The sequence below is a fragment of the Mytilus edulis genome, chromosome 3, assembly GCF_963676685.1.
Source record: "Mytilus edulis chromosome 3, xbMytEdul2.2, whole genome shotgun sequence".
Lineage (NCBI taxonomy): Eukaryota > Metazoa > Mollusca > Bivalvia > Mytilida > Mytilidae > Mytilus > Mytilus edulis.
The window spans coordinates 49,667,073-49,687,261 of record NC_092346.1 but is presented as its reverse complement, the minus strand read 5'-3'; the positions used below and the strand labels follow the sequence as shown (position 1 = coordinate 49,687,261).

The window sequence follows — 20,189 nt, the reverse complement described above, 5'->3', positions numbered from 1 at the left end:
TACTGTACATATGTTCACATTTAGATTTTTTTTGTAGAGTTGGGCAGAAGGAAGGAAACCAAAGTATGGAATTCATGAGGATGTATCAGAGGACATGGGAGAAAGTCATGTGATCTTCAGGGATGGGGAGTTGTTATGTGGTGTCCTTGACAAAGGTCATTATGGTCCTACACCTTATGGACTGGTACATTGTTGTAATGAGGTAACAGTCATAGTTGAAGCTACAAAAAATATATAAACGCCATTGAAAAATTTGATTGAATTGAATGTATAAAATCCAACCAGCTCTTTGTAAAAAGGGTAAAAGTATATACTGTTGGAGTTCAAAAAGAAAAAAAAAGCAAGAACCATTTCTTTTTAAATCAAGAAAAGTCTATTTTAACCTTGTAAAGAAAGAAAAATTCAGCATACTGTAGTAAATAAAATATAAAATGTGCATATGAATATAAAGTCATTTCGTGGCCTTCTATAGCTGACTATTTGTGAAGGCTGTACGTTGACCTTTAGTTGTTAATTTCTGTTTCATTTTGGTCTCTTGTGGAGAGTTGTCTCATTGGCAAACATACCACATCGTCTTTTTTTGAAAAATATTTCTTCTTTAATTGTGAACATATTTATTTTTAGTTATATGGTGGTGTTGTAGCAGGCCAAATATTGACATGTTTTGGTAGATTATTTATCAACTTCCTAGCAACAACAAGAGGATTTTCATTGGGTGTTCAAGATATTCTAGTCACTAAGAAGGTTAGTATTCTGATAAGAAATGGGAGGAAAAGTAGGAGGAAAACCAAGTCTGAATTAAACTTCTTTTATTAAATAGAAAATTGAAGAAAGGAAACAAATCTATATCAACAACTTAATTGAATTAGAATATAATGAGATTTGGGGTAAAACACTTTTGATGCAGCAACTTACAACACAATAAAATCACAGACGACATCCAGAAATCAACATAAAGTCTTCAGTAAATATAAAATGTCCAAACCAGATGTGGAGATCTAAATAACACACAGTGTTGACGTTTTTTTGTAAATAAGGTCTGAATAGGTATCTGCTTTAACATTATAAACATGTTGAATTTGATGCAGTTCACCTAAAAAGACCATTTTACACATAGTATTTGGAAAATAAGTTAAGAGCCATAAAGATATTTTACCCACATCAAGACATCCCTTGTTTAGTAAAATGTAATTTTAGGGAAAGCCTTTGCTCAATATAAAAATAGTAATGGCTAGAAAAAAATTTCAAAACTGAAAAAATACTGTTATCTCACAAATTCATGTTTGTGAAGGATATTGTTTGTTAAAAGACATCATACCTTCACATTCAACAGAGCCTACCAACTATCTGCCATATTTTATTATATCATTTAAAAAAAAAATCTTTAAATGATACAACTGATATTTTGGGTCATAGACAATATCAGTTAGTTAATTTATTGTAGTATTAAACAAATTTTTTAAACGTTTCGGCCATTAAGTAGTTTAGTAATCGTCAACACAAATTAATTGTTTATTCATAGGCTGATGACAAAAGGACAGAAGCTATAGAGATATCAAATAATGTTGGCCCGTCTGCTGCAGCAGAGGCCCTTGGTTTTGATTGTTTACCAGAACAGGAAGTCATGCTAAAGGCCCTGAAATCTGCACATTTTAACAAAGATGATAGACAGCTGAGAGAACTAGACCTAAGCATGAAAGATAAAACAGACAGAGTACAAAATGACATAGCAAGGTAATAATTATATGCAGTCAATTGCAGAATAACATTTGATGTAGATTTTTAAGGTCACACTCTTGTAATCACTCAGCCAGTGTAAACAGTGGAGCATTTTCTTTCCATTTTGTTTGCATCTTTGGTTGATACTGAAGATATTAACAAGGTCATATAATACTTCTTTTAAATACACATTGTAATACTTGTTTTAAATACACATTGTAATAATTGTTTTAAATACACATTGTAATAATTGTTTTAAATACACATTGATATACCTGTCAATTAATACATATTTCTATGATAACCTGTACCAAGTCAGGAACATGACAGTTGTTGTCCATTCGTTTGATGTGTTTTATCATTTGATTTTGCCATTTGATTAGGGACTTTCTGTTTTTGAATTTTCCTCGGATTTCAGTATTTTTGTGATTTTACTTTTTTTTTTAACATTTTTTATTTTCATTCCATGCTTTCCGTAAGTTTTGGACAGCAATATAAAGTCAATGATTTTTTTGGACACGTGACCTGTTGAATAATATGAGATGTAGTCATCAATGGTGATGCATGCTTGATTTTAATACTTTCCTAACTTGAACTATTTTGCAGGGCTTGTATGGGTGGATTAGAACAAGTCTTTCCCAGAAACAACTTACAGTTAATGGTTCAGTCAGGAGCTAAAGGTTCTACTGTAAGTATAGTTAACTTGACAGTCAGGGGCTTAAGGTTCTACTGTAAGTACAGTTACTATGAATTCATTTATTTTCGTGGGTACCAATTTTTATGGTTTGAGGAAAAATTGCATATTCGTGGATATTTGATTTCGTGGTTTTGACGAAGTTTGCATACATTCCTTTAGAAAATTTGAACATTTAAATTCATGGTTCCCCATTACCCACGAAATCCAGGAAATTTGGTATCCTAAACAAATATTAATGAATCCACAGTACTGTTAATTAACAGGTATTTGTGTAGAAACCAATTTTTGTGGATTGCAGAAAACCTTCCTTTTCATGGATATTTGAGTTTTTGGTTTTATCAACATTATACAACCTTATAGAAAATTAATTTGTTGAACATTTAAATTCGTGGTTCATCAGTATACCCATTAAAACCTTGAAAATTGGTATTTTAGTAATATTTAAGTCATATAAAATAGTTCTTGAGTTAGTTTTGGCAACAAGACTTCACGAATAATGCCTATCTTTATACATGTACCATATAAGTGCAAATAACAGGCCTTTCTAATCTTGTTTTTTTTTAAATTTTTATGCCCCACCTATAATAGTAGAGGGGCATTATGTTTTCTGGTCTGTGCCTCCGTTCGTCCGTCCGTCTGTGCGTCCGTTAGTCCGTCCATTTGCTTCAGGTTAAAGTTTTTGGTCAAGGTAGTTTTTGAAGAAGTTGAAGTCTAATCAACTTGAAACTTAGTACACGTGTTCCCTATGATATGATCTTTCTAATTTTAATTCCAAATTAAAGTTTTGACCCCAATTTCACGGTCCACTTAACATAGAAAATGATAGTGTGAGTGGGGCATCTGTGTACTTGGGACACATATTCTTGTTTATATGTAAACTGTATCTAGAAAGTCAAATTTATTATCTATTTGTAGGTGAATTGTATGCAGATATCATGTTTGCTTGGACAGATTGAATTAGAAGGAAGACGACCACCGCTAATGTTAAGTGGGAAAACTCTGCCATCTTTTTGCCAGTATGATGTATCTCCTATGGCTGGAGGCTTTGTTTCTGGCAGGTTTCTCACTGGAATAAGACCTCAAGAATATTATTTTCATTGTATGGCAGGTAGAGAGGTACGTCAAAGGGGTACAGAGTAGTATCAAATTAAGAATGGAAATGGTGAATGTGTCAAAGAGACAACAACCCGACTATATAGCAGAAAATAGCCAAAGGCCGCCAATGGGTCTTTGACCCTGCGGGAAAATCTTGCACCCTGAGGCTTGCTTCACTTGGCCCCTATACAAAAATATGTACTAGTTCAGTGATAATGGACGTCATACTAAACTTCGAAATATATAAATGAACTAAAATTAAAATCATACAAGACTAATGAAGACCAGAGGCTGCTGACTTGGGACAGGCACAAAAATGAGGTGGGCTAAACATGTTTTGTTAGATCTCAGACTCCCCCTATACCACTAGCCAAAACACACATCAACACGCATAGTAAAACTCTGTTTAAAAGAAGTTAGAGTCTGATGTCAGAATAGGTAACAAAAGAAAGTTTAAAAAATGACAATGATACATAAATTAACAAAGAACTACTAACATAGATTTACACATTTTCATTAAAAAATGACGGTATATAGAATTTTCCAAGTACATTTATTATAGGGTTTGGTAGATACAGCTGTAAAGACAAGTCGTAGTGGCTATTTACAGAGATGTCTGATCAAACATCTAGAGGGAGTGATGGTAAACTATGATATGACTGTTAGAGACAGTGATGGAAGTATTGTACAGGTTAGTTATGTTATTGCCTTCTTTAAAAATATTTTAAAAAATCCAAAATTTAAAGGCCTGTGGCATATAGGAACCTTATTTGGACTATTGTATACTGAAATTTGAACTTATTATATAAGTATTCAATTTGTGTCTGTTTAAATTCAGATGATGCAAAATTAGACATTAATTAGACAATAAGTAATTTAAATCCATGATATGGCAATAGATGTAGTTGTGACATCCAGGAAACAGCCATTCTAAGTGTTTTTTGGTGAAAAATACTAAAATGTTTGACAAATTTTTCAGAAATTTGTGTGTTATAAAGCACATTCAATTACATAATTTACAAATAAGATAATGATAACGATGAAGGCCAACTGTGCTGAAATATTTTTCTTTTAATCATGTTACAGTATTTCATTATATTTAAATGTTTAGCTTTATTCTGTATTGATTTTTTTCAGTTCAATTATGGTGAAGATGGCCTTGACATTTGCAAAACAGGTTTCCTAAAACAGAAGCAGTTCCCTTTACTACTAGAAAATAAACACATCTTAGAGAGTAAACAAGGTGGAAACAAGGAAATGGAATTTGACAAGAAAGTAAAAAAATGGCAGAAGAGGGTATGTACTAGGACTGGGAAAGATATAGTATTTCAGATATGGGAATTTGATATGATTATTTGGTCAATTGGAAACATTGTACACAGGAGCATTTTCTTAAATGAGAAAATTGCATTTTCTTATTATACCCCCGCTTTTGAAAAGTGAGGTATACTGTTTTACATCTGTCTGTCTATCCGTCAGTCCATCCGTCAGTCTGTTCGTCCCATGAATATTTACGTTACATTTTTCTCAGGGGTATCATCAATGAGCAGTAGCTCACAGTTTTACTTGTTATTTACATTTATGTGTTTCACATATTAAAAAGGTAGAAAGATCTCTTAAAATTTTATAGAAACCTTCCATAATTATACATATTCAATCCATGTTATCTTTATTACCCCCTTTTCAAAGCTGGGTTGTTGTTTTGTCCCACTTCTTGCTTTGCGTGTAGTGCCTGCAGTTTTTTAGCTCACCTGTCCCGAAGGGACAAGTGAGATAATGCCATCACTTGGCGTCCGTCGTCGTCCGTCGTCTGTCGTCGTAAACTATTTCAAGAATCTTCTCCTCTGAAACTACTGGGCCAAATACTTTCAAACTTTAACTGAATGTTCCTTAGGGTATCTAATTTATAAATTGTATCCGAAGTTTTGATCTATCAACAAACATGGTCGCCATTGCTAAAAATAGAACATAGGGGTCAAATGCAGTTTTTGGCTTATAACTCAAAAGCCAAAGCATTTAGAGCAAATCTGACATGGGGATATATTGTTTATCAGGTCAAGATCTATCTGCCCTGAAATTTTCAGATGAATCAGACAACCTGTTGTTGGGTTGCTGCCCCTGAATTGGTAATTTTAAGGAAATTTTGCTGTTTTTGGTTATTATCTTGAATATTATTATAGATAGAGATAAACTGTAAACAGGAATAATGTTCAGCAAAGTAAGATTTACAAATAAGTCAACATGACGGAAATGGTCAGTTGACCCCTTTATGAGTTATTGCCCTTTATAGTCAATTTTTAACCATTTTTCGTAAATCTTAGTAATCTTTTACAAAAATCTTCTTCTCTGAAACTACTGGGCCAAATACTTCCAAACTTTAACTGAATGTTCCTTAGGGTATCTAGTTTGTAAATTGTATCCGAAGATATGATCTATCAACAAACATGGTCGCCATTGCTAAAAATAGAACATAGGGGTCAAATGCAGTTTTTGGCTTATAACTCAAAAACCAAAGCATTTAGAGCAAATCTGACGTGGGTAATATTGTTTATCAGGTCAAGATCTATCTGCCCTGAAATTTCCAGATGAATCAGACAACCTGTTGTTGGGTTGCTTCCCCTGAATTGATAATTTTAAGGAAATTTTGCTGTTTTTGTTTATTATCTTGAATATAATTATAGATAGAAATGAACTGTAAACAGCAATAATGTTCAGCAAAGTAAGATCTTCAATTAAGTCAAATTGACCAAAATTGTCAATTGACCACTTAAGGAGTTATTGCCCTTTAAAGACTTTTTTCACAATTTGTTCATCATGTTGACTTACTTTAAAAAATCTTCTCCTTTGAAACTGCTGTATCAATTTCAGCCAAACTTAGGCTAAATGAGTTTCAGAGTATCTAGTATAAATTTTGTATTTTATTTCCTTGTATGTCAAGAAGCATAGCTCCTATGGCTAAAATAGAACATAGGAGAACATGATTATTTTTTTTGGCTTTTGAAGAAAATAGGACGATCCAAAAAACATTTAAATAAATTGAAAAGCCAAAATAATCATTGATGAGAGATTTAACCAAAAGAATTAAGGTGAGCGATTCAGGCTCTTGAGAGCCTCTTGTTAATGAAGCTCATTTTATAATTTTTCCATTCAACAAAAGAGTTATTGAATCAAAGCAAGTCAACATTATTCCTTTTTACGCCCCATTTATGGGCATTATGTTTTCTGGTCTGTGCCTCTGTCTGTTTGTTCGTCCGTCCATCCGTTCGTCTGTTCCTCCGTTCATGCATCTGTCCCATTTCAGGTTAAAGTTTTGGTTAAAGTTTTTGATCAATGTAGTTTTTGATGAAGTTGAAGTCCGATCAACTTGAAACTTTTAAAATAACCATGTTACCTATGATATGATCTTTCAAATTTTAATGCCAAATTAGAGATTTTATCCCATTTGCACGATCCACTGAACATAGAAAATGATAGTGCGGATGGGGCATCCGTGTACTTGGAACACATTCTTGTTGAATAGACAATGACCCTTGAAAAGAATATTGTAGTAGTGTATATTTCTTAATAAGCTATTTTGATTTGTTTTACTGAAATATTGAATATTTTCGATAATCTCACCATTAGATAAGGAAATGGCACAGAAATCATGGGAATCATCGAGATTCTGGCTTCCTAGAATTTTGTAGAGAAAACAGTGATATTGAAGGTGACGATGATTCAATAGATAGTCATGGACGTACAAAGGGTGCTCTTCAGTTGGCCAAGATGTGGAGAAATCTAGACGCTGGTGAAAAGGAAAAGTAAGTGTAGAATAAAAATGTAAAACTAAAAATACTTAATCATGGTTTATTCAAAAAGTGGAGGTTTATAAAAACAGTCAAAATCAAATTAGAATAAGCTTTTAACTTGTAGACCTTTATCAAATCATGAAGAATTCCCTGGTCTTCAGAATTGGTGAGGGTTATGCTAAATTCTTAAAAAATATTCAACTCTTATCATGGTCTTTATTTGTCTTTGAAAAATCTGTTCATATTGTATTACAGATAATTTGATACACTGTAATGCCCTTCTCTATCACATCATGTGTTTGTTGGATTGTCCTCTTTTGTCTAGTTGTTTTAAAAAAAAGTATGAAATTGATGAGTAGGAGAATCTGTTTAAACGCACTGCCACGCTAGTAAAAAAATGTGTTGACAATTACGATTTTAAGACAGAAAAAAGTAATTGTAAATTGTTCATTTTTTTCCATTACAATACAGAGTAGTAATGAATATAAGTGTTCCTGAAAGCCTTTTAACACAGAATTTGAGTCCCCTCTGTCAATTAGACCTTGGGGTTTGAATTCATGTAGAAATATTTCAAGGGCTTGTATTTTAATATGATATATATATTGAGATCTTAGAATAACTCAATATTTTCCTATTTTACAGATATTGTAGTAATAAGGGACCTTGTCCTGATCCTGTTACATCCAAGTATCTACCATTTGAGAAGAATGGAGTATTTACAGAAAAAATGGGCAGTATGATTGAACAATTTGCTCACCAAGAACTCGGAAAGGTAACTCAAATCATTTTCATATTTGTTTTTTACTTGAGTTGCCGAAAGCCAGTATAGTCTCAGTTCTTCTGTCAGTCTGTCTGTCAGAAAGACCTTGGGTTGAACACTTTTGTAAAAATTTTCTTATCTTCCAAATCATTTAATATTTGGTCGGAAGCTTGATAAAGTTGATAATTAAGGAATTTTTACATAGGCTATGCAGCCACTTGCTGATATATTGATACTTTACAGCACTTGTTGTACCAAGGAAACTTTCATCACATTTTGTTTTTATCTCACTTAATATTTAAATGAATTATACACAAGTTTATATACTTTTACCAAGTATTATGCATATATTTATTACAGCTTCCAGCAGGAAAAGATGTGAAACCAGAAGAGTTCACAAACTTGTTATACAGCAAGGTACAGCAAGCTCTAGCACAACCAGGTGAATCTGTAGGATTGTTGTGTTCACAGGTAAATAATTACTGTAAACTATAGTCTGTTTGTTTGTTTGTCCATTTATCATTTCATCCTTCCTGTATCAGGTTAAAATCTTTTCGAAAAGTATTTTACCATGAAGTTGTGGGCTCGGCTCATCAACTTGAAACTTAATATGCATGTTCATTTTGATGTGAACTTTAAAAGTATATATCGAAATAGGATAAAACCAAAATATTAGAGTTCACTAAATAATAAAATGTGATATTGCCAATGAAGTAAGGTGTCCTATTCTTGTTCTAAGTATGTATAGGCTCATGTTGCTGTTAAATTATGATTTTGCAACTTAAAAGTTACAGTTTATATAAACAAAAACAATTTCATACTGTAAATTCAGAAATTATTGGGAGAATTTATTATTGCAATTTTTGAAGAAGGACAAAAATGGGGTATTAATTATTTGTGATATCCTGAATATCCACATACAAATACATATATCAGATATCAGTATGTGAATTCTAATTATTGTGATTCTCGTCGAATCTTCTGAAAGCTTTCAAACTAAATTAAAAAGATATAGGATTAAGTTACATTAGACATTGTGCACAATATCTTGAAAAATAAATCTGAGAAACTGTTTCTGAAATTTTTGATGATGAATGACATAAGATCATGTATCAGATTTGAAATGAAACATAAATTTCATCTTTTTAAAAGCTTAAGATTCTTCAATTTGTTTATTATGCATTTGTATATATTTCAGTCAATTGGTGAACCTTCAACTCAGATGACATTGAACACTTTTCATTTTGCTGGACGTGGTGAAATGAACGTGACCTTAGGTATTCCTAGATTAAGAGAAATTCTGATGGTAGCCAGTGCAGCTATTAAAACTCCCTCTATGGATATACCTGTCAATAATACTGACGAAGCCAGACAAGTTGCTAAACATTTACAGATGAAGTTCAATCGAGTATTGTTAAATGAGGTAGGTACATAAACCATGTTGAGAAATTGAAAATGTATCTTGATGAAGATAAATAGCACTTCAGGAGATGTATACTTGTTTATTTCATAATTGAATATAAATTGCTAAAATGAAAGGATGTTATACAGAGAAAATGATAAAGAATTCTCATTGTTATTTTATGTCACAATATCATTAGTGTATTGCCAGCATTACTTTAACCCCTGCAAATTAGAATACTGTAAAGCAACTAATTTTCTCGAGCGTTTTATTTTGGTGATTTTCACAAGTAGAAAAATAATGGGAATATGTAAAACTTGGATCTTTCCTTATTTTACAACATCAAGCAAATTTAAAAATCGCAAAATTGGATAGTTAGGGCTAAACGTGAAATAAAGTATTTGCGAAAAAAAGTTGGTTTGAAGTTGGTCATGCTATCACAGAAATTGGATGTAGCAAATAGAAGAAAAAAATTTATATATAATTCATTTATACATAATCAGCTCAGTTTTAACCAATGGAATTCATCATAAATTGTTTGCCACTTGTTGAAAATGTCCAGGGAAACACCTGTTATTTCAAATCATGTATGATTGCTTTATTTTCATGGAAATACAGGAATATACCATATAAATTTGAAAAAGATGTAAAGACTTTGAAATAAGCCAAAATCACAAAATTAACCAATATGAACGATATGTGTGACAAAAGGGAAGAGTTTTTGTATCTTCTTTAGAAAGGGACTGGTGTCATTACTGTTCTATAGAAAACTTGCTTCTGATTTTGTTTGCTTGACAGGTACTTCGAGATGTAAATGTGTGTGAATATTTGAAAGTTAAAGGAGTTAATAAAAGGTATCTATATATATTTACATTTAATTTTGTTTACACTAGAAGCAACTTCACAGAAAACATTTAGCTAACTTGTACATGAAAAAAGTACTTGGAGGATCCTTAAAAAAATACAGTAGTCATAAAAAGAAAATTATACAATATGTTCAGCTATTCAGATTGTCTGAATATCAATTGAAATCAGACCAAAGTTGAGATGTTAATCAACCAGCAGTCAATCGATCAATCAATCAATCAATTTATTGCAATACTCACCTAGTCTCATTATTTTCAAAAATAAAACCTTGCAATAACTTTTGAATTCACAGTATTCAAGAACAATTTGTTGATGATTTCTTAGGCCAAATAAAAAATATTTGTGTTTCCTATTTCCCTACCCTCCCTGTTTTTAAAGCTCAAAAATAGCCTACCCTAATGTTTATTGTCATTTTTAGAGAAGCACTGTTAAAGTCATAATGTCCCTCCGATAGACTCAATGTAAAAAAAAATAGTAAAATAAAAAAAATACCTACCTATAACTACCCTATTTTTTTCAAAGATGTAGAGGAATCACACATATTATTTGTTTTGGCCTTATACCAATTGTGAATTCACTTTACTTAATTTGGTTTAAAAATGCATGTGTTGTTCTCATCTTTATTCCAGCCATAGAAGTAGAGTATTCAGAGTAAAGTTTAACTTCTTACCAGCAGCAAACTATAAGAATAAGTTGTGTGTCAGACCAAAAAATATTCTACATTATATGGAAACTGTGTACATCAAACATCTCATTTCACTGATCAAGAAAAAGATCAAAGAATTAAAAGATGCAAGGTATAGTTACTTAGAAAATTGTGTGTTTTCTATGCTTTATTATTATTTTTTCAGCAAACATTGAGATCTTTGTTGGCACTGAAGTCCTGTATGAAATTAAAAAAAAACATTAATGTTTCCTTATTCAAAAGTTGACCAGAAATTAAAAAAAATATCCCTAATTTACAACAGTTTGCTTGATGAATATATTCTTGAGAGAGTCCAGAGAAAATAAAATACATATAGTTCCACATATATTTATTTCTAACTGATGTCCCAAACTTTTGGATGTGGTAGTTACTGCATAATTATATACTCAACATAGTTTAACAGATGCCTCTCAGTAAGAGGTGCTGTATAGAAGAAGAGTAAGAAGAAGAAGATGCTTTATCTCCATAAAATGGGCTCACAAGGAGCATACTATAATATCATTATATATGCTTTTTATGTGACTGGTAGGGATATTTAACAATTTAAAAAACACTTATAGTTTATATAACACTTTTTAATTTTTTGATTTAGGCTGACTAGTACAGGGACAATAGCACAGAGGCCACCACCAAGGGTGAATCATGATGCTGCTACAGCTCTGCAGGAAGATTTATCTGATATAGAAGAGGATGACGGGGATGCTGTTGCTGTGAAGGAGAGAGGAAGGATGGAAGAGGAGAAGGAATATGAGGATGGAGAGGAAGGAGAAGATGAAGAAAATAAAACACAAGCAGAGGATATTGATGGTAAAAAAAGTTGTTATTTAACTTTTTAAAATATTTTTTTTCAAGTAAATTGTTTTATGACATAAAGGAGTGATGTTGTTTGTTGTCCATTTAGTTTGTGAATTTTATCTGCTAACTTAACAAAAAATATAAAAATATAGAGAAGTGGTATTATTATGTGACAATTATCATTTGAACAGCGTTTCATATAACATTCAGTTAAACCAAGAATTTTGAAATAACATTTTATATAAGAAATTATAGTATCACATCCATCACAGCATCATTATAAAATGATTAAGGTAGCTTTTTGTAGCATCACAATACCTTGATGCTGTTAGCTTTGATACTGAATTAAAGTTTACCATCCAAGGAAAGCTTAAGACAGACAAGATCTCCATTCTGATACTGGTGGCCTTAAGCTTGGTGGTCGAGTGGTCTAAGTAGTTACTATTGTAATCACTAGCCAGTCAACACTGAGGTTGTGAGTCAATCCTCACTTGTGCAGGTGCACTCGACTCCAATCTTAATTGACTAGGATTGTCAGTTTTTCTATCGACGGTTGGTGGTTTTCTCCAGGTGCTCCGTCTTCCTCCACCAATAAAAACTGGATACCACGAAATAACCTAAATGCCGTGCTTAGAAGTGATGTTAAAACACAAAAAAATCTAAAAATTATATCAAATCAAATTCTGATACTTATTACTTACTTCACATTATTACAGACCCAGAGGGAGAAGCAGAAGTAGTAGAAATGGAAGGAACACAGGATGACCTTGAAGAAGAAGAAATGGAAGAAGGAATCACAAGTACAATAAAGGTGGAGAAAAAGAAAACTGAAGTTAGAATTAATGTGAGTGTTAGAATAGAAAATAAGTTCTATTCTGATTGTACAAGATAATTGTAATTCAAAGAAGATAATAACTTATAGAAGTTATACTCATGAATGAAAATAAATGGTTGTAACAATTACACTTCATGTTTTAGAATAATAGATTTGTACCTCTAATATGAAGGTTGCATTCTATATTCTTCTAATACCATATGTCTCATCTGAATAACTGGTCTTAAATAGGACTAAATATTATGGGAGATACTTAAATTCCAAACCTGTTTTAGTTGATGTTATCCTTCTCAATCCTAACATATTTTCTTAAATAGGTCTTAAATAGGACTAAATATTATGGGAGATACTTAAATTCCAAACCTGTTTTAGTTGATGTTATCCTTCTCAATCCTAACATATTTTCTTAAATAGGTCTTAAATAGGACTAAATATTATGGGAGATACTTAAATTCCAAACCTGTTTTAGTTGATGTTATCCTTCTCAATCCTAACATATTTTCTTAAATAGGTCTTAAATAGGACTAAATATTATGGGAGATACTTAAATTCCAAACCTGTTTTAGTTGATGTTATCCTTCTCAATCCTAACATATTTTCTTAATCATAGCTATCTCTGTCATTATCTTTTTTTATTTACACAAGTACAACCTAAATATATTGATACATGTATATTTCATGTGACGCTGTTAGAGCAAAATATCATCTACTTGATACATATAAATTGCAGAGTGTGTTACAGTCAAGTGCAGTAGTAAAAGATTACAAATTTGATACTAAAAAAGAGGAATGGTGTGAAGTAACTTTACAGGTATATATCTTAAAACATGAATAAGAAGTAAATGAGTAAAAAAAAGCAAGAAAATACAAAATTCATGAAAATGACATTTAGGGGTGACAATTGACATTTGTAGGACCAAGCATTAGAGTCATGGTCTAAATCTCACAAGTATAACCAAGTTATTGATAAATAGAGAAAACAAACAATTCAATACTGATTTATTTTTGTTGTAATGTACCTAGAAAAAACTTTCAAAAACAATACTGACTATGCATATATGATATTGTTGTGGTGCAATATAAAAATTGCTTATACATGTAACACACTGTTACTGGAAAAAGGACAATACATTTTGACATTCAATAAATAGTAATTTTATAAGAAAGGGGGGGGGGGGGAGGGGGTATTTTTGATAGGGTTGCCTTTAGTATGAAAATTGTAAACATTTAACATTTAGATTATAATCCAGGATCTAATTGTATATTTTTACAGTTTAATATATTGGACAGTAAGATAGATTTACCATCATTGATTGACCTTGACATTAGAAAAGCAGTAGTCCATGAAGTACCAGGTGTTACAAGGTGTTTCCTGTCCACACAAAAAAATGGAGAAGTTCATCTCAAAACAGAAGGAATTAATATCTTGGTAACTTTTCTATTTAAATGGGAATATACAAACAGCTAAAGCAACTTACAATTGAGTGATGTAAGGGGAGCGGGTGGGGAAAAGTTTGATTTTGTTTTTAAATTCTGTATTTTACTGATAAGTGGACTCACTCTTTATTCTTAAACGTTTACACTAACAGCAGCAATTGCCGGTGAGACGCAGGGTTCCATTTACAATAATTTATATTGCTTGTGTCAAATGTTTTTATTTTTCATTTTTATCAACATCTAAAGGTTGTTTGCTAATTAGTTGATTGTTTAAATAGTTGACCATTGATATTGGGAATGCTGTTGAATTCATATACATGCATAGGTTTATCTTGGTAGAAGTTTTTACCTCAGTAACTGATTTAAAATGTTAACCATTCTGAATAAGTTTGTAACTAGTACTACTTTACAAAATAAGACTATTTCTATTTGTTATTCTGTGGCATTAGAAATGGATACTATGTTATTAAGTATTCATGATTCTCAAATCCTTCAAATCTAACATTAAATTCCAATGGTAAAATAAGGGAATTATTTTTTTTTGCACTGAATGCCTCATAATTGAATACTTTTGTTGTAGGAAGTGTACAAATATTCTGATTTCCTGGATATATCCCGTTTATATAGTAACGATATCCATGCTATGGCAGAGAGGTATGGTATAGAAGCTGCTGGCAGAGTTATTATAAAGGTAATTTCATTTGTTTTTTGTACAACTTCCTCCTTAAATGTATTGAAGCAGGGTATGTTGTGATTTATGTGTCTGCATCTTTGTTCCTTTATCCAAACTTGTATTTCCTAACCTTGTAAACAAGTGATTTGTTTCCTCTCACTTTTGTCTGCACAATTTTTTCCCATTTTGCTTCTTTGCCAATTATTGAATAATCATTTACCAAATGTTGGTTCAAGAGTTGATTGTGGGATGTATATTAAAGTTATATTTCAATTTTATTAAAGGATAAATATTGAATTTAAAAAAAAACTATAAATGGCAAAACTGACTTGTCATTTGAGTCAGAATACTGCATAGAGTACTGTAAATTCAGAAATTAATGCGAGGTTTTTATTATTGCAAAAAATGCAAGCAGAGTTGTAAACGCAATAATTAAAACTCGCATTTTAAAATATTTTATATGAATTAAATAGGATTTTTCTCAAAATCGTAAAAATTAAAATTGCATTTAAAAGTCTAAAATGGCAAAAACCCAATAATAAATGCACACAATAATTTCTGAATTTACAGTATTTTTTCCATTCTCTAGATACAGTGCAATCCTGTTGTTTTTTTTAATCTGCACGTCTATTTATTCTGAAGACCTGATTTGGGAAACTGACAATTTTGTAAATGTTGCACATTAATTTATATTTTGTTATTTCATTTTTTTACAGGAAGTACAGAATGTATTTGGTGCTTATGGTATTGATGTAGACTACCGCCATCTTTCTTTGTTAGCAGACTATATGACATTTGAAGGATCTTACAAACCATTCAATAGAGTTGCTATGGAAACATGTTCTTCGCCTTTACAACAAATGAGTTTTGAAACAACAATGCACTTTCTAGTGAATGCTAGTATCCATGGAAGTCATGATTCATTAAAATCACCATCTGCTCAGTTAGTGACAGGAAGACTTGTTACATGTGGTACTGGATCATTTGAATTGATGAATAGAATAACTGTTTGACAGATTTTAATAAAGAGAAATTGTTTACATGTTTCTTTAATCTGGCATTTATTATTATATCTCTTGACAATCACACTATAAATGTATATAAGTAGATATAACATAACATAAGTTTTAATCAGATTTTGTCTAATGCTTAGTCCGTTTCTGTGTGTGTTACATTTTAATGTTGTGTCGTTGTTCTCCTCTTATATTTAATGCGTTTCCCTCAGTTTTAGTTTGTTACCCCGATTTTGTTTTTTGTCCATAGATTTATGAGTTTTGAACAGCAGTATACTACTGTTGCCTTTATTTAATGCCCCCACTGCAGCAAAGGGGGCATTAAGTTTAACCCTTGTCTGTCTGTACCTATGTCCGTCCATACGTAGGTAGGTCCCAAATTGATTTCTGTTCCCTAACTTAGGTTTGCCTCAACCAAATGTTTTAAAACAGATACACAATGCCTAATACCACTTAACATACATTTAGTTTGATTTTAAGTAGCATCACTTTTACCATTCAAGAGTTATGCCCCTTTACAAATTGAAAAAATGCTGAATTTTCTTTCCGTTCTCAACTTTAGTTTGCCACAAACAAATGTTATGAAACTTACCCGATATATGGAATGCTTATTACCACAAAACAATGATCAAGTTTGAATTTGGATAGCTTCACGTTTACCATTCTAGAGTTTCGCCCCTTTACAAATGGAAAAAATGCTACACGTTTCATTGTATACATTGTATACTGAGAATAGCAGAAGGTATTGTAAAACATGTTGCAACATGTTAGATCTGAATTTAGGTATCATGTATTCTTTACATTATAAATGATCCATATAAATGAGGTCAAGGTCAGATGAACTCTGCCAGAGGGACAGGTACACCTTCAAATCATGCTATACACAAATAGTTAACGTTTTGCTCTTAGTATTTAAGAACCAGATGCTCCGCAGGGCGTAGCTTTATACGACCGCAGAGGTTGAACCCTGAACGGTTAGGGCAAGTATGGACACAACATTCAAGCTGGATTCAGCTCTAAATTTGGATTGTGATTAAATAGTTGACACAGCATAGGTTTCTGACACAGAATGAATGTGTTCTAATGAACTTAAAATTTTTGTTTCTCTTAGAGCAATTCACTATGCTGTTGAATATTAATCCTCTCAAAAAAATGTTTGAAGAAATTTTCTTTTTTATTTATGAAATTTCAAATGAGAAAAATTGAACCCAATTTTTTTAATCACATCCCCCTTTCCCTTATTCCAAAACTAATCTCAATTAAAATTTCTAATGGAGTTTGCAACAATAACTACTCATTTAAATACATCATAAAATATTAAGATGTAAAAAAACTGCTTGTTATCACTGAATGGTAAAGATTGTTTTAATTTATCAGATGGTAGTAAAAAGTGAATATACATTGTATATTGTATATAACAAAGATTTAAGTTGATTCTGGACAAAGAAAGATAACTCCAATTAAAAAAAAATCTTGCTATTGCACAATATTTTGCAATTAGATATTTCTTGCTTACTATTCTGGACAAAGAAAGATAACTCTAATTAAAAAAAAATTGATATTTCACAATATTGTGCAATTAGATATTTCTTGCCATTGCGCAATACTGTGCAATTGAAAAGACTTGCTATTGCACAATACTTAATATAATAATTTTAGATCCTGATTTGGACCAACTTGAAAACTGGGCCCATAATAAAAAATCTAAGTACATTTTTGGATTCAGCATATCAAAGAACTTCAAGATTTCAATTTTTGTTAAAATCAGACTAAGTTTAATTTTGGACCCTTTGGACTTTAGTGTAGACCAATTTGAAAACAGGACCAAAAATGAAGAATCTACGTACACAGTTAGATTTGGTATATCAAAGAACCCCATTTATTCAATTTTTGATGAAATCAAACAAAGTTTAATTTTGGACCCCGATTTGGACCAACTTGAAAACTGGGCCAATAATCAAGAATTTAAGTACATTTTTAGATTCAGCATATCAAAGAACCTAATTGATTCATTTTTTGTCAAAATCAAACTAAGTTTAATTTTGGACCCTTTGGACCTTAATGTAGACCAATTTGAAAACGGGACCAAAAGTTAAGAATCTACATACACAGTCATGACAGTTAGATTCAGCATATCAAAGAACCCCAATTATTCAATTTTGATGAAATCAAACAAAAGTTTAATTTTGGACCCTTTGGGCCCCTTATTATGTTGGGACCAAAACTTCCAAAATCAAACCCAACCTTTCTTTTATGGTCATAAACCTTGTGTTTAAATTTCATAGATTTCTATTTACTTATACTAACGTTATGGTGCGAAAACCAAGAAAAATGCTTATTTGGGTCCCTTTTTGGCCCCTAATTCCTAAACTGTTGGGACCTAAACTCCCAAAATCAATACCAACCTTCCTTTTGTAGTCATTAACATTGTGTTTAAATTTCATTGATTTCTATTTACTTAAACTAATGTTATTGTGCGAAAACCAAGAATAATGCTTATTTGGCCCTTTTTTGGCCCCTAATTCCTAAACTGTTGAGACCAAAACTCCCAAAATCAATCCCAACCGTTCTTTTGTGGTCATAAACCTTGTGTCAAAATTTCATAGATTTCCATTCACTTTTACTAAAGTTAGAGTGCGAAAACTAAAAGTATTCGGACGCCGGACGACGACGACGACGACGACGACGACGACGAAGACGACGACGACGACGACGACGACGACGCCGACGCCAACGTGATAGCAATATACGACGAAAATTTTTTCAAAATTTGCGGTCGTATAAAAAGACTTAACCAGAAAAACTTGACATGGAACAATGAACTCAAAAAATGAACCAAAACAATGAGGTCCAGATTAGATTGACCCTGCCATACCGATACATTTAGTTTACATCATTCTATACATTAATTAAGGAACCTTTGTGAGCATGCTCACATACTCCTCCTCTTCATATTGTCACTGGACTAACAAAATATAACTTGACAAGAAAAATAAACACTATCAAATGCTTACCATCACATATTAAATGCAAAGGGGCATAACTCCTAGAAAGAAAATGGAATCATAATTTCCTGTTGATATACACGTCTATATACATTTGTTGTAGTACCGGGTATGTCCTTATTATCTACATAGTTTCATGAAATTCTGTTGTGTGGTTTCAGAGGAGTTGCAATGACAAGAACAGGACAGATGGACTGCAGTATAGTGAGGTTAATAAGTTAAAATGGGCAGTGCTCTTATAAAATCAAAGAGTGCACACACTGAAATGTCTTGCCTTCTTTACTTATCATTGATATTATGTTGATAGTCCAAAATATAAAGCTTTTAAACTACAACTATCACAGAAACTTAACATGATCCAAGAAAATGAGGTCAAGATCATATAAACCAACAATAATTACATGTACACCTTGCAATCATTCAATACACTAAATATAGTTGACCTATTGCTTATAGTTTCTAAGAAACAGCCTTAACAATGAAAACTAAACATTGACCAATGAACCACAAAAATTAGGTCAAGGTCAGATGAACCATGCCAGGCAGACATGTACAGCCTGCAATCCTTCCATACAACAAATATAGTTGGCCTATAGCTTCTAGTATCTGAGATATTGACTTGACCACCAAAACTAAACCTTGTTAACTGATCCATGAATTGTGGTCAAGGTCAAGTGAAAACTGCCTGATGGGCATGGGGACCTTACAAAGTACACACATAACAAATATAGTTATCCTATTACTCATAATAAAAGAGAAATTAATAATACAAAAAATCTTTTTTGTTTCAAGTAGTCACTGAACCATGAAAATGAGGTCAAGGAGAACGAACAGACGGAAACTTCGTAACATAAGGCATATACACAAAGTATGAAGCATCCAAGTCTTCCACCTTCTAAAATATAATCCTTTTAAGAAGTTAGCTAATGCTGCTGCCGTAGCAGCGGCCGATGCCACATCACTATCCCATTGTTGAGCTTTCTGTGACAAAAGTCGCAGGCTCAACAAAAATTGAATCATAATATCCTGTTGCCATGCATATCAACATGTTCATAATTTGTCCTTATTACATTTATCTACAAAGTTCATAAAATTCTGTGCAGAACTTTAAAGGAGTTGCGATGACACTCTGTTTCAGTAGTTTATTGAGGCCAATAAGTGCAAAGGGCATAACTCCAATAAAAACTAGATGTGTCAAAGCGACACGAATGGCCCCGTATTCAAGAAGTTGAAAAATCTGCAATTTCAATAACGCATTTGGATACAAACATGATGGTAGTCTCACATATCAAAAATCAGCTCAAAATCTGTAGGGGTATTGTAAAAAAAGTCCCTATAACTGTGATTTTCAACAATTTTCAAAGTTTTAAATGTTTAATTTTTTTAATTCAAATTAG

General features: G+C 31.9%; 1 protein-coding gene across 2 annotated transcripts in view; it reads left to right on the top strand.

Moving 5' to 3' along the window:
* LOC139516710 (DNA-directed RNA polymerase I subunit RPA1-like) overlaps window positions 1-15,814 on the top strand; it is a 40,031-nt gene extending 24,217 nt beyond the window's left edge. For both annotated transcript variants that reach the window (XM_071306969.1, XM_071306968.1), the window contains exons 16-34: window positions 38-202; window positions 625-744; window positions 1,523-1,734; window positions 2,326-2,407; window positions 3,332-3,532; window positions 4,074-4,202; window positions 4,649-4,807; window positions 7,136-7,311; window positions 7,942-8,071; window positions 8,420-8,530; window positions 9,258-9,482; window positions 10,260-10,315; window positions 10,958-11,125; window positions 11,627-11,841; window positions 12,546-12,673; window positions 13,395-13,475; window positions 13,938-14,093; window positions 14,682-14,792; window positions 15,491-15,814. In XM_071306969.1, coding sequence (XP_071163070.1) covers window positions 38-202; window positions 625-744; window positions 1,523-1,734; window positions 2,326-2,407; window positions 3,332-3,532; window positions 4,074-4,202; window positions 4,649-4,807; window positions 7,136-7,311; window positions 7,942-8,071; window positions 8,420-8,530; window positions 9,258-9,482; window positions 10,260-10,315; window positions 10,958-11,125; window positions 11,627-11,841; window positions 12,546-12,673; window positions 13,395-13,475; window positions 13,938-14,093; window positions 14,682-14,792; window positions 15,491-15,787 — 2,922 coding nt within the window. In that variant the 3' untranslated portion in view covers window positions 15,788-15,814. The remainder of the gene's footprint in view (window positions 1-37; window positions 203-624; window positions 745-1,522; window positions 1,735-2,325; window positions 2,408-3,331; window positions 3,533-4,073; window positions 4,203-4,648; window positions 4,808-7,135; window positions 7,312-7,941; window positions 8,072-8,419; window positions 8,531-9,257; window positions 9,483-10,259; window positions 10,316-10,957; window positions 11,126-11,626; window positions 11,842-12,545; window positions 12,674-13,394; window positions 13,476-13,937; window positions 14,094-14,681; window positions 14,793-15,490) is intronic.
* Window positions 15,815-20,189: the final 4,375 nt, after the last annotated feature.